The following is a 15,482-nucleotide window of genomic DNA, read 5'->3' as shown; positions in this document are numbered from 1 at the left end:
CGCCTGTAATCCCAGCACTTTGGGAGGCCAAGCTGGGCGGATCACTTGAGGTCGGAGTTCGAGACTAGCCTGGCCAACATAGCAAAACCCCATCTCTACTAAAAATACAAAAATTAGGGATGGTGGCAGACATCTGTAATCCCAGCTACTTTGCTGAGGCAGCAGAATCACTTGAACCCGAGAGGCGGAGGTTGCAGTGAGCCAAGATGGCACCTCTGCACTCCAGCCTGGACGACAGAGTAAGACTTCATCTGAAAAAAAAAAAAAAAAGTTTTTTTACAATTTGAAACACTAGGCTTTGGTTCCTTGAGCAATACTTGTATTAAAGTGAAGCCCTCTTTGAACTCTTATTTTCAGATAAGCAAAACTGTTAATGATTATAGATTAGAGGTTATAAAATACAAGGGAACACCAGTGGGTATGAATTTAGGAATGGCAGTATCACCCAAGGTAGGAGAGATAAGACATGTGAAATCTCAAGTAAGACCAGTAGTTTTGAGTTCTGCCTCTGCCATTTCCTGGCTGTATGACCTTGGGCAATGTACTTGTCACTCTGTTGCTTCTGATAGCAAATGGGATGTTGAAACAGATTCAAGTTGAAGAAAGACTAGTTGAAAGTGTTTTCTTTGGCTGCTGTGTGGAGGTTGGGTTACAGCAGGAGTGTAAGGAAGAGGAAAGGATATCAGTGTTTTAGGTGAGAGTCCAGGTGGCCTGGGCCAGGGTGTGATGGGGGCGTGGAGAGAAGTAGGAAGTGAAAATTAATTGGATTTGGTTGGTGAGAGAGTGGTCAAGGGTGACTCCCAGGTTTCTGGTTTGTGTTATTATAAGTAACACAGAAGAATGGATGAACTTCATTGATTTCTTTGCTTTTCTCTTCTTTTTTTTTTTTTTTTTTTTTTAAACTTTTGAGATGAAGTTTCCCTCTTGTTGCCCAGGCCAGAGCCCAGTGATGCAATCTCGGCTCACTGCAACCTCCGCCTTCCGGGTTCAAGCAATTCTCCTGCCTCAGCCTCCCGAGTAGCTGGAATTACAGGCACCTGCCACCACGCCCAGCTAATTTTTTGTATTTTTAGTAGAGATGGGATTTCACCATGTTGTCCAGGCTGGTCTCGAACTCCTGACCTCAAATGATCCCCCCGCCTCGGCCTCCCAAAGTGCTGGAATTACAGGCTTGAGCCACCACGCCTGACCTATTTTCTATTTGTTGTGATATCTATTATACCTGCAAAAAATGTTTTGTACATATCCAATTTAAAGAGTAATAATAAAAATACTTATTTATCCCTTAGGTCAGTTGTGAAAAATAATTTCCTAATATACTTAAAGCCTTTGAGTCTCCCATCCTTCTACCCAGACATACCCTCTATCCTGAATTTGTGTTAATCTTGCCTTTGCTATTGACTGTTTTTACCATATACATATCTATTCCCAAATAACATACTGATTGATTTTGTACGGTTTTTAACTTTGTTTATTCTGTTTTGGAGTTCATTGAACTTTTCTTTTTTTTTTTTGAGACGGAGTCTCGCTTTGTCGCCCAGGCTGGAGTGCAGTGGCCGGATCTCAGCTCACTGCAAGCTCCGCCTCCCGGGTTTACGCCATTCTCCTGCCTCAGCCTCCCGAGTAGCTGGGACTACAGGCGCCCACCACCTCGCCCGGCTAGTTTTTTGTATTTTTAGTAGAGACGGGGTTTCACCATATTAGCCAGGATGGTCTCGATCTCCTGACCTCGTGATCCGCCCGTCTCGGCCTCCCAAAGTGCTGGGATTACAGGCTTGTCATTGAACTTTTCTAATCCAAAGGTGTATAGTCAATAAAATTTGAAAAAACAAAGAAATCTCTGAAAAAAGAGAAAAAAGAATTGAGGGATGGCAGCAAGTGCAATCTGATACAAAATAATGCACTGGTGAGGTAAGACTAAAAAGGTTTGGGGGTACAGAATGAAATGTCAACATGCAAATTTATGTAATTTATTTCATTTTATTTACATTTTGGCATAATTCAATAATATGCCTCTTAATCAGAGACTGAACCAAAAAAACAATAATTTGACTGAGTCCTTTTTCCCATATTTTAAGTGAATTCATTTGTCTTAAACCCCAAAAGTTATTTTGTTATTGTGCACAACTGCTAAAAGGACAGTGTGTTAAAAATTAGGAGCGAGTAGTCTTTAAATAAATCCTTAATTTGTTTTAAATTCCAGATTGGAACCAGAAATTAGCCACAGTTTCGCTGAATCCTCGACCACTTAATTCACTGCCAGAGCTCTACTGTTGTGAAGAGAGAGGCGGCTTTGAAAGAAATGCTTTTAAACTAAAATAACCATGGCATTTGAACAAAATAACGTTTGGCATTCTTAGGTGGCTCTTTTAGACTAAGTTAATGGCAGCAGAACTACTTTCAATTTAAGTGTGTATACAGATGGCTATAATCCTAAAATATTTACATGTTGCAAATTCTTTGCAGATTAAGTTGGTCAGCTTAGAACAAGGATTCAAGATCTATCCTTAAGAGAACTTGAATTTTAGCCCCACTCCCTCTTATTGCTGATGCTGGCAAGCTATCTTAGATTTAGGCCAATGGTTACACGTGGGATCAGGTAAGATCATTGCGTCTGCACAATAATTGCATCACTGTTGGGAAAAATAAAAAAAAAAAAAACCTGGGGGACTTGGCCAATTAGGAAGAAAACTAGCACTGGAGACCCTCAAGGGGCTCTGGATGGAGAAACCCAGGTGTAGTCTGGGGCTGCAGGGAGATGAAGAGGGTTAACTGAGAGTCTGTACACAGGAGTTAGTACCCCTATCTTGGCAGCAAGAAAGCCTGACAGCTAGGCATCAGCTCCTCAGGCAGAAAACTAAAGGGTCTTCTCTAAGGAGAGGAAAGGATCCCAAGGAAAAAAACCTTACATTTGGCTTCTAGGGACCCCTGCCCTCCCCCAGTTCCCCAGCATACTGGTTAGCTCCCTCCTCACTCACTCCAAAGTAACACCTATCGATGGATAAACTTCTCCAAGAATGCAGAGTTCCATGTAGCTTTCCATCGCCTTAGTTTTAGATGTGAAGGGCTAATCAATGATCAAATGATAGGGTTCTCTGGAGAAACAGAATATGTGTATGTGTATATATATGAAATGAAGATTTGTTTTGATGGATTGGCTTGTGCAATTATGGAAGCTGAGAGTCCCAGGATCTGCCATCTGCAAGCTGGAAGCTCGTGAAAGCTGGTGTTGTGGTTCCAGTCCAAGTTCGAAGGTTGGGGAACCAATGTTGTCAGTCTCGGACCAAGTTTGATGGCCTGAGAACTAGGCGTGCTGATGTCAAAGGACAGGAGAAGCTGTATGTTCTGGCTCAACCAGAGATGGCAAATTCATTCTTCCTCCATCTTTCGGTTCGATTAAGGCACTCAAGGGATTGGATAATGCCTGTCCTATTGGTGAAGGACATCTGCTTTATTCAGTCTACTGACTCAAACACTAATCTCCTTCAGAAAACCCTTCACAGACACGCCCAGAAATAATGTTCTGCTAGCTAACTAGGCATCCCTTAGCCCAATCAAGTGAACAAATAGAGTTAACCATCAGGCCAGGTACAGGGGCTCACTCCTGTAATTTCTGTGCTTAGGGAGGCAGAAGTGGGTGGATCACTTGAGGAAAGGAGTTTGAGACTAGTCTGGGAAACATGGTGAAACCCCATCTCTACAAATAAATACAAAAATTAGCCAGGCATGGTGGCACATGCCTATAGTCCTAGCTACTCAGGAGGCTAAGGTGGGAGGATCACCTGAGCCTGAGGGGTTTGAGCCTGCAGTGAGCCAAGATCACACAACTGGACCCTAGCCTGGGTGACAGAGTGACACCCTGTCTCGAAAAAAAAAAAAAAAATTAACCATCACAAGTTTACCCCTTGTCAACTTGGCACCTATAAACATCTTAAACCATACTTAACTTCCAAAAAAGATAATAACAAGGTCATAATCCTGCCTAACATGATATTAACATTCTGCATATAACTGAAAACGCGCTAATCCCAGGGTGTTTACCTCCCAGAAGAGGAGGTAAAGTCTTTTAATGATGTTTACTCTTTTCCTGATATTCCATAACTTAAATACTATGATGTAGCATTAACAATACTCAAATACTATATATAAGGTCAGTACATCTTATATGATAAAGGAATGAGAGGAAATAAAGCAAACATTTTTGCCTAAAATATGTATGTATACATACAAACACGCTTATTAAAAAATGAGGCCGGGCGCAGTGGCTCAGCCCTGTAATCCTAGCATTTTGGGAGGCCGAGGCAGGTGGATCAGCTGAGGTCAGGAGTTTGAGACCAGCCTGGCCAACATGGTGAAACCGCATCTCTACTAAAAATACAAAAATTAGCCAGGCGTGGTGGTGTGTGCCTGTAATCCCAGCTACTCAGGAGGCTGAGGCAGGAGAATCACTAGAACCCAGGAGGTGGAGGCTGCAGTGAGCCGAGATCGCACCACTGCACTCCAGCCTGGGCGACAGAGTGAGACTCTGTCTCAAAAAAAAAAAAAAAAAAAAAAAAAAAAAAAATTAGGACATACGGCAATTACAGTCCTTATTCCTATAACTGGCCACACAGTTGCAACTGGTATTTATAAAATGCTGCCTTCTCCTACTATTCATTCTGTATCCCTTTTGACTTCAACACACAACTCAGCAGTCATGGTTCTTTACCGGGTGGAGTGGCCTAAACCTCCATTGCTGAAGGATCTGGACATTAGTAGTCCTGCCTGGATTGGGTTGGGGCATGGTAATGCTGAGAGACATCCTAAGTGGTCCATATCCCAGACATATTCCTCCTTTGTGGAGGAGTGGAGTAGTAGTTCAATTTCCCCTTGCTCGTCCAGATCAACCGCCCCAACCAGCAACATAACTTCCTGCTTAGCTTGCTGACTCAGAGGCATGAGGATCCTAAAATGGCTGGGCAGCAGCGTTAAGTCCAGTCCAGCGGGTTCATTGTGTCTCCTGGTGGAAGCATTCCTCCTTCTGGAACGAAGGTCTCTAGGCCAGCAGAGCATGACATCCTGGGAAACATTTTGCTAATGGGTAAGAGTGAGTGATGCAACTCCCATTTCTACCTCTTGATTCCTGGATCTGTGAATCCTAGCTATGGGAGAGCGAGCACCGTATACCGGACACTGATTCAGAGCATTTGCAGCCTTCTGGAGAACCTTGCTGCAGCCCTGCAAGCTATTGCCACCTAGCTGCACTGCAACTGATTCTTCAAAAGGCTATTCCACAGCTCTATCGAGCCAGTGGCTTCTGGATAGTGAGGAACATCGTAAGACCAAAAAAATTCCATGAGATAAGCCCATTGCTGCACTTCTGCTGCTGTAAAGTTGGAATTCTTTAATCAGAAAGCAATGCCATATGGAATACCATGATGGTGGATAAGGCATTCCGTAAGTCCACAGATAGCAGTTTTGGCGGAAGTATTATGTTCAGGAAGACAAATCCACATCCAGAGTATGTGTCTATTTTAGTAAGGACAAACTGCTGCCCCTTCTATGATGGAAGTAATCCAGTGTAACCAACCTGCCACCAGGTAGCTGACTGATCGCTCCAGGGAATGGTGCCATACTGGGGGCCAGGTCGGCCTTGGTGAGTTGAAGTCCATGTTGCTGAGCCCATGTGTAACCTCCTTCCTTGCCACCATGGCTATTTTATTCATGAGCCCGTTGGGTAATGACAGTGTTGGCTGGGGAAAGAAACTGGTATCCACGGAATGGGTCATCCTATCCATCTGATTATTAAAATTCTTCTCTGTTGGCTGGGTGCAGTGGCACATGCCTGTACTCCCAGCACTTTGGGAGGCAGAGGCAGGAAAAACTGCTTGAGCCCAGGAGTTTGAGACCAGCCTGGTCAATATAAAACGTCATCTCTACTAAATAAATGAATAAATAAGCCAGGCATGCACCTGTAGCCCCACTATTCAGAAGGCTGAGGCGGGATGGTGGCTTGAACCCGGGACTTTGAGGCTGCAGTGGGCTATGATCAAACTTCTGCACTCCAGCCTGGGCAACAGAGCATATCTTGTCTCAGAAATACAATTAATTAATTAACAAAATCCTCTGTTGAGGTTCTCTTCAATGAACATTCACATGGGATAGATATCTTTGTGTTTTTTGCCCATTTAGACAGATCTATCCAAATACTGTTCCCTAAATTTCTTTCTTTTTTTTTTTTAAATTATAATAGAGCGGCTAGGTGTGGTGGCTCATGCCTGTAATCCCAGCACTTTGGGAGGCTCAGGAGGGTGGATTTGAGGTCAGGAGTTTGAGACCAGCCTGTCCAACATGGTGGAACCCTGTCTCTACCAAAATACAAAAATTAGCTGGGCGTAGTGGCGGGTGCCTGTAATCCCAGCTACTTGGGAGGCTGAGGCAGGAGAATTGCTTGAATCCGGGAGACGGAGGTTGCAGTGAGCCGAGATCATGCCACTGCAGTCCAGCCTGGGAGACAGAGTGAGACTGTCTCAAAAAAAAAAAAAAAAAATTATAATAGAGATGGCGTTTTGCCATGTTGCCCAGGCTGGTCTTGAACTCCTTTTGTTCTGTCCTTTTTTCTTGGTAAACCAAACCAACGACATAACAACTATTTGAAATTTTACACTAATGTAGAGATTTTGCTGGTCCCCCAAATAAAAACACTATTTCCTTGCAAAACAATCCCCGATTGCAATGGTGGGTCACTCCCAGTTCATCAGATCCCATCAAGCCATGCATTCTCATTCCCCACACCTGGGCTAACGACTGCCATTAATGCAAACCCCAGCAAAAAGGGATAAACAGTTTAGCAAAAATCTACACACTCAGCTGGAGTCAGTTCTGTTACATCCGCGGGGTTGCTCTTTTCTTTTGTCCATGCTTATGAACTTGGAATGTCCACACCTGGCTTGACAGAGCAGCACAGGGGCAGCTTGGACCCAACAGAGGCCTGAACTGGGCAGGTTTCCTGACCCAGGAAACCAGGCAGAACAAAGGTGTCCCAGGGTTTCTCTGGAGCAGGAGCAGCAGCACCATGCCTGTCTCCCATCGCCTGGTCTCCTCACTGAGGGGAGGCCTGGAGAAATGGCAGAGTCAGCAGAGAAGAGGGCCCCCATCACAGCGCAGCGATGCCAGCTGGCGTCTTCCTGCTGAAGCCCTCTGGACGGAGGACATGATCCCAATGTTTGGCAGTGATCCACAGAAAACCCTCTGTATGGAGGGGACCCAAACGGGAACCCAAGACTGCTGGTTTCAGCCTCGAGCACCCCTGTCGACACACACCTGCTTGAGGTTTTCAGAGACGAAAGGAGTGTGGAGGAATGGGAGTGATGGGTGCTGCTGCTTCTCAAGCTCCATCTCAGCAGCCCTCTGTAGTTGGAGGACTGGAAGCAGCTGGAAGCTGCTGAAGCCTCTTTGTCTTGTTCTAGGGATGTGGCTGGTGGCATGTTGGAGAGTCCCCTGTGGGGCTTCCAGCCTCAGTCCTGGTCAGCAGGGTGAGTGTGCTACCAGCAGTCATAGGGTATTGGGGGGCTCCAGCTCCCAAGGAGGGAAGGGGGGCAGCTTTCCCCGCTGGCCTGAGTGGAGCAGCACCCAGCACACAGACAGGGAGGGCACATCGGTGGGAGCTGGGACAGACACAGCCAGCCCTGAGGGGCTGCTGCTACTGGGCAGGGCCACATCTGAGGCCTCACCCCTACCTCGGGAAAGGGTAAACTGATTCGCATCTTTGCAGTCTGGGAGACGCCACCGCCAGCATTGATGAACCAGTTACACGTCTGCAGTGCTGACAGGTTGGTCTGACCACAAAGGCTCGGCTTCCCCAGCCCCAGGGGGCAGACAGTACAGAGGTGCAAGTATAGCCAGTGCCCGAGGATCTCCACTGACTCCTTGGATAGGTTCCCCCTGAGCTTCCTTTTGCCTGCCAGGGAGAGGAGGCCTTCGTCTTCACCTAGATCACTGTCCAACGTGGTGCCGAGGAGCCAGGCTGGACCTGGGGCAAGCCTTGCAGAGACAGTGGTGAGCCATCTCTACTGACTGCTTCTTGGATGTTCTCCTTGGTCAGGCCCCTTGGCCTGGTACCAGACTCAACCCCTGAAAATCCAGATGAACAAGCAAGGCCCTGTCCTTCACTTGGTGCCGTGACCCTGGGCAAGCGTCCTTCCCTCTCTGAGCCTGAATCCCCTCTTCACTTTTCCTAGCGGTTTTCGGGCCCATGCAGCCTCAGGCTGGGCGTGGGGCATCAAAGGCTGGAGGTGTGACTCACCTACCCAAAGGCTCCCCTACCTGCCATTGACAGATCTGCTGGTCACATGGCCCAAGTGGCAGAGCAGCTTGCACAGCACCCTGGACCTGTTGTAGAGTCTTCTTTTGCCCTGGGCCCCCCTCAAAACTCACAGCTTTCCAGGTCACTCAGTAAATGGCCCAGTGTGACACACCCAAATGAATATGCTGCCTCCAAAAATCCAAAGAGGCCCAGCAGGCACTGTGCCTCTTTCTCGGTTGTGGGAGAAGTCAGATGAAACAACTTAATCTTCACCTTAGGAAGGATATCTCTTACCAAAACAAGTATATGAAAATATCTGGTATCAACTGAAGTGTTTCCATTCCATTGTTGTAATTAACACCACGAATGGACTTCCTAAACTGATTACCCCACTGTGGGAAACAAATTGGATTCCTACTTTGTTGGATTCTCTTTCCTGATTTTAACAATTTGCCATCCCATTCTCTGCCCTGTGATTTTTAAAAAGCTTATTCAATGTTCTGCAGCAATGTGATTGTATGCTGGCTACACTGCTTTTAGAATGCTCTTTCTCATGAAACAAATAAATAAATTTGTTTGAAATGACGTTCTAAGGAAAGAAGGAAGGAAGGAGAAAAAAGAGAAAGAAAAGAAAGAAAAAAAGGGAAAGAAAGAGAGGAAGGAAGGAAGGAAGGAAGGAAGGAAGGAAGGAAGGAAGGAAGGAAGGAAGGAAGGAGAAAGAAAGAAAGAGGAAGATATATTTCGACACCACACACCACTGGACCCCTAGAAATTTCACTGAGGTAAAGGTCCCTGAATTTCAGTTGGATTTACTGCACACTCTTTGACATGGTAATGTCTTACCATATGTCTACAGTTATTGCTACTTCTTGCTCACTATGTCCAATCAGCATAATGTCATTAAAGTAATGGACCAGTGTGATATCTTGTGGAAGGTAAGGGTGATCAAGATCCCCATGAACTAAATTATGACCTAGGGCTGGAGAAGTGATATGCCTCTGAGGCAGGACAGTGAAGGTGCACTGCTGGTCATGTCACTGAAAGCAAACTGCTTAGGGTGGGCCTTACGGAGAGGGATGGAGAAAAGGCATTTTCCAAGACAATAGCTGCATACCAGGTAGCAGGGGATGTGCTGATTTTCTCAAGCAATGACACATCTGGTACAGCAGCTGCAATTGGAGTCACCATCTGGTTAAGCTTATGATAATCCACTGTCATTCTCCAAGATCCATCTTCTTCTGCACAGGCCAAATAGTGTTGAATGGGGATGTGGTGGGAATCACCACCCTGTCACAGTTTCCTTAGGTAATGCAGGGTTTCCTCAGTGCAGGAAAGGCTGACGTCACTGTGAGCAGGAACGCCACTGTCACTGGGGTTGGGGAAGTCACTTCCACTGGGATGGGGGGACCGCTGGCAAAAAAGACTCATCAGATTTTAGGGGCTCAATGTCTCCAGCTTTATCTAGGCCTTCCCAAACATCCCCATTTCAATTGACAGGATTCCACTATTTCCTAATTAATGCCTCCGCTTTAAGAGCGGATGCTGTGGGGCTGGAAATTCAACATGTGCTGAAATTCATCAAGTCCCAGGATTTGATTCTCAGCAATTTCAGTGACCTTAGGAGCAATAACCAATGCTATTTTACTCCTTAGTTTTCAAAAAATGTTCAAAAATATAATATACGGAACCCTTGAGGTCGCTTCCTTTTTTTTTTTTTTCCTGAGATAGAGTCTCGCTCTGTCGCCCAGGCTGGAGTGCAGTGGCACAGTCTCGGCTCACTGCAAGCTCCGCCTCCTGTGTTCACGCCATTCTCCTGCCTCAGCCTCCCGGATAGCTAGGACTACAGGCACACGCTGCCATGCCCAGATAATTTTTTGTATTTTAGTAGAGACGGGGTTTCACCGTGTTGCCCAGGCTGGTCTTGAACTCCTGAACTCAGGCAATCCGCCTGCCTCGGCCTCCCAAAGTGCTAGGATTACAGGCATGAGCCACCTTGCCTGGTCCCCTTGCTTCTTATAAGGAGTTGATTAGGGAGTATCCAAACATGAACTATTAGGGCTCTCTTTACTACTGGATACAGAGTCATCAGCCCCTTTAAATCCAATTAGATTACACAGCAAATTTCAGAAGCCCCAGAAACAATTCAAAAAACTCATTCTTAGAATTTTCTTATTCTAGTACAATTCTTGGTACCAAAATCTGCATTCATTAGGGTTCTCCAAGGAAATAGAACTAATACAATGTGTGTGTGTGTATATACAGATAGATAGATAGATAGATAGATAGATAGATAGATAGATAGACAGACAGATAGATAGATAGACAGATAGATAGATAGACAGACAGACAGATACAAAGAGACGTATGAGGGACTGGCTCACATGAACGCCACGACTGGAAGGTCCCACAATCTACCATCTGCAAACTGGAGGCCAAGGAGAGCTGGTGGTGTAGTTCTAGTCCAAGTCAAAAGGCCTTACAACCAGGGGAGCCAATGGTGTTAAGTCCCAGCCCAAGTTCAAAGGCCAGAGAAGATGAATGTCCCAGCTCAAGCAGAGAGCAAATTCACTATTCCTCTGCCTTTTTGTTCTATTAAATATGTGGACACTCAACAGATTGGATGATGTCCATCTACACTGGTGAAGGCAGTCTTTACAGTTCATTGATTCAAACGCTAATCTCTTCCAGAAACACCCTCACAGACACACCCAGAAACAAGGTTTTAACCCGAGGGACTGGGCATCCCTCATCCCAGTCAAGTTGACATATTACCATCACATAACTTTATCATTTGACATGAGATTTGTCAAAATAGTTATATCCGTAAAATGCAAAAGAGCAATCTTCCTAATTTCCCTTCGAATTTCTTATTTGATCTGTTGGTTAAGAGTGTTTTGTTTAATTTCCACGTATTTGTGAATTTTCTAGTTTTCTTTGTTATAGATTTCTAGCTCCATTCCATTGTAATCAGAGAAGATACTCTGTATGATTTCAGTATTTTTAAACTTGTTTTGTAACCTATCCTCTGTCCTGGACAGTGTTCCATGTGCACTTGAGGAGACTGTGTATTCTGCTATTGTTGGGGGAAGTGTACTATTTAATTTATAATGTTAATTAAGTCCTCTATTTCCTTATTAACGTTCTAAATGTTCTAATAATAATAAATTTTATTATTAAAATGGGGTACTGAAGTTTCTATTATTGTGGAACCATTTCTCCGTTCAAATCTGTCAGTGTTTGCTTCATATATTTTGGTGGGGCTCTGTTGCTTGCTGAGTATGAATATGTTTATAATTGTTACATCTTCTTGATGAACTGATCCTTTTATCAACAGATAATTCCCTTCTTGGTCTCTTGTAACAATTTTAAATGTAAAGTCTATTTTGTGTGATAACTTTTTCCATCCTTTCACTTGCAACCTATTTGTATCTTTGGATTAAAGTGAATTGCTTGTAGATAGCATACAGTTGAATTTTTTTTTTTTTTTTTTTTTGAGACAGAGTCTCGCTGTCACCCAGGCTGGAGTGCAGTGGCGCGATCTTGGCTCACTGCAAGCTCTGCTTCCCAGGTTCACGCCATTCTCCTGCCTCAGCCTCCCAAGTAGCTGGGACTACAGGCACCGGCCACCACGCCTGGCTAATTTTTTTGTATTTTTAGTAGAGACGGGGTTTCACCATGTTAGCCAGGATGGTCTTGATCTCCTGACCTCCTGATCCGCCCACCTCGGCCTTCCAAAGTGCTGGGACTACAGGCGTGAGCCACCATGCTCGGCCTGAACTATCTTTTATATCTAATTTCCTTCATTACTGCCTTCTTTTGTCCTGAGCTGATTTTTTTTGTAGGGTTCTGTTTAATTTCCTTATCATTTCTTTTGTGTATATATTTTAGATATTTTCTTAATGGTTACCATGATGATTACAATTAACATCCTAAATTTGTAACAATATTATTTTAATTGATACTAACTTCAATAACATTCAAAAACTCTGCTCCTATACAGTTCTTTCCTGACCTTATTGTTGTCACAAATTACATTTTTATGCAGTGTACCCAAGAGCATAAATTTGTAATTATTTTTTATGCATTTTGCATTTGCCTATTATATCATGTAGAATAAAAAGTGGAGTTGCAAAACAGAAATACATTAATACTGGCTTTTACCTTTTTAACTTTACTGGAGATCTTTATTTCTTCACTCAGCTTGAAGTTACTGGCTAGTTTCCTCTCATTTCAAACTGGGAGACTCCCTGTAGCTCTTCCCCTGTAGCTTTTTTTTTTTTTTTTTTTTTTTTGAGACAATCTTGCTTTGTCACCCAGGCTGGAGTGCAGTGGGGTGATCTCAGCTCACTGCAACCTCTACCTCCTGGTCAAGTGATTCTCCTGCCTCAACCACCCCAGTTGCTGGGATTACAAGCACCCACCACCACACCTGACTAATTTTTTTTGTATTTTTGGTACAGACGGAGTTTCACCATGTTGGCCACGCTGGTCTCAAACTCCTGGCTTCAAGTGATCCATATCCCTTGGCCTCCCAAAGTGTTGGAATTACAGGTGGGAGCCACTGAGCCTGGACATGTAGCACTTCTTGATGGGAAAGGCCTATGGGTAATATTCTTCCTCCACTTTTGTTTATCTACTTATGTCTTAATTTCTCCTTCATATTTGAAGAATAATTTTGTCAAATATTCTTAGTTTTTTCTTTTAGTACACTAAGTAAATGTTATCCCATTTTTTTTTCTGGCCTCTATGATTTTTGTAAGAAATCAGCTTTTAATCTTACTGAGGATCCCTTCTACATGATGAATAACTTCTCTCTTGATGCTTTCAAGATGCTCCATCTTTGTCTTTTGATAGTTTCATTATGTGTCTCATTGTAGATCTCTTTTGTGTTTATTCTACTTTGAATGCACTGAGCTTCTTGGATTTGTAGATTCATGCCTTTCATCAAATTTTGGAACTTTTTGATGAACTATTTCTTCAAATATTCTTTCTGCCTCTTTCTGGGACTCCCATAATGCATGTTGGTCCACTTGATGGTAGGCTCCCTTAGGCTTTGTTCACTTTTCTTCATTTTCCTTTCTGCTCCTCAGATTGAATAATTTCAGTTGTCCTGTCTTCAAGTTCACTGATTCTTACTTCTTCCTGCTCAAATCTTCTGAATTCCTTTAGTAAATTTTTTCATTTTAGTCACTGTACTTTTCAACTCCAGAATTTCTATCTGGTTCCCTTTCATCATTTCTCTTCTTGGATATTCTTTTGTTCATACATCATTTTTCTGGTTTCCTTTAGTTCTTTGAGCATATTTGAGACAGTTGATTTAAAGTCCTTGTCTAGTAAGTCTGAGGTATCATCTTTCTGAGGGATGGCTTTAGTCTTTTTCTTTTATTTCCTGTGAGTAGATCATACTTTCCTGTTTCTTTGCAGTTTGTTGCTGTTATTGAAAATGGACATTTGAATATTATAATGTGGAAACTCTGTAAATCAGTTTTTCTTTTCCCTAGGGTTTGCTGTTGATTGTTGAAGGCTAAGATTGTATTACTGATTTTTCGAACCTTTTTTTGTTTTTGTTTTTGCAAAAACTGTACTCCTTATTGTATTAGTTACTGAAGTCTCTGTTCCTTTAGTTTGTGTTCGGCTACTGCTTTGACAAAGATTTTCTTAAATACTAGGATTACATACACACACACACACACAAAGCTCTGGGCTCAGGGATTCCAACTCTGCCTCAGCCTTCTCTTCTCGCACTAAACCTAGAGATCAGCCAAAGGTGAGAGTTTAGGATCTTCTCAGGTCTTTTCTGGGCATGCGTCCTGCCCTGAGCACGTATATGGCTTTCTATATTCCCTAATTTACACTTTTGAACGACCTAATTTCTCAAATAAACTCTCCTCTGTTCTTCCTCCCGGGCTTTAGATTGTGTATTATATGCCTCAACTGTATATCATCTTTTGCTCCAAGCAGTTGTGGTTTTTTTGTTCTCCCTATAATGTTTCCAAGCAATGCTCACCACTTTTCCATCCTAGGTGAATTCTGAGTTAGATAAAACACAGATGGGTACTATGTGTCAGCCCTTCAGGTAGCCACAGAGAGGTTAAAATAGAAAAACCACAATAATTTGCAAATAAGGTCTGCTCTGCTCCCTTTAGAACCAGAGACCAGGCACATTGGCAATGCAGGTTGCTTTCTTCAAGATTGCCATTGACCTGGAAACGGGATGGGCAAGGACAAGTAAAAACACCACACAGCTTTCCTACCATTTTTAATTTGCCTTCTTCTTGATTTGTTGTTTGCCTGATTGATGTAAACCTGTGTTTTCCAGAGTTCTGACAAAGTTCATTCTGACAGTTCCTATTTGTTTTTTGCTGATTCTGTGGAGAAATGGGTATCTGGAGCTGAAACTCTGCCATTTTTCTGATGCCAGCCCCAAAATTTATATCAAACGCAAAAGACCCAGAATAGCAAAGTCAATCTTGAAAAGAACAAAGCTGGAGGGCTTGTACTCCTCAATTTCAAAACACGCTATAAAGCCACAGTATCAAAACAGTGTGGTGCTGGTATAAGAACAGAGGGGCAAAGGCATTTCAATGGGAAAAAAATAGTATTTTCAACTAATGGTGTGAGGACAAGTAAACATCTATAAACAAGGAGATAAACTAAGACTTTTACCTTGCATCACATGAAAATTAACTCAACATGGATCAAAGACGATTTTGTGAAATGGTCTTTCACATGTGAAAGTTTAAACTATACATTTTTTTAGAATACAACATCAAATAAAACTTTTAATGACCTTGGATTAGGCAGATTCCTTAAATGTGACACCAAAAACCACCTAGGTAAGGAAAAACTGATAAATTGGATTTGACTGAAATTTAAAACTTTTGCACTTCAAAAAACATCACCAAGACAATGAAATGGCAAGCCACAGACTAGAAAAAAAATTTGCAAATTAGATCTAATACAGAATCTGAATCTAGAATGTATAATGACTTCTCATATAATTAAAAAACAACCAATTTGGCCGGGCGCGGTGGCTCAAGCCTGTAATCCTAGCACTTTGGGAGGCCGAGACGGGCGGATCACAAGGTCAGCAGATCGAGACCATCCTGGTTAACACGGTGAAACCCTGTCTCTACTAAAAAATACAAAAAACTAGCCGGGCGAGGGGGGAGGCGCCTGTAGTCCCAGCTACTCGGGA

At 43.3% G+C, this 15,482-nt stretch overlaps 1 protein-coding gene and 1 pseudogene across 3 annotated transcripts in view; one reads left to right on the top strand and one right to left on the bottom strand.

Moving 5' to 3' along the window:
* SPMIP3 (sperm microtubule inner protein 3) overlaps positions 1–4,211 on the top strand; it is a 50,454-nt gene extending 46,243 nt beyond the window's left edge. For 2 of the 3 annotated variants that reach the window (XM_077998168.1, XM_028849240.2), the window contains one exon: positions 2,204–4,211. In XM_077998168.1, coding sequence (XP_077854294.1) covers positions 2,204–2,322 — 119 coding nt within the window. In that variant the 3' untranslated portion in view covers positions 2,323–4,211. The remainder of the gene's footprint in view (positions 1–2,203) is intronic. The other variant, XM_028849241.2, reaches the window with a different exon arrangement.
* A 2,918-nt stretch (positions 4,212–7,129) lies between these two features.
* On the bottom strand, positions 7,130–13,122 carry LOC713637 (homeobox protein TGIF2 pseudogene; annotated as a pseudogene).
* Positions 13,123–15,482: the final 2,360 nt, after the last annotated feature.

Source organism: Macaca mulatta, chromosome 1 (assembly GCF_049350105.2).
Source record: "Macaca mulatta isolate MMU2019108-1 chromosome 1, T2T-MMU8v2.0, whole genome shotgun sequence".
Lineage (NCBI taxonomy): Eukaryota > Metazoa > Chordata > Mammalia > Primates > Cercopithecidae > Macaca > Macaca mulatta.
The sequence above is the reverse complement of the archived record's forward strand: the minus strand, read 5'-3'. Positions and strand labels throughout refer to the sequence as shown.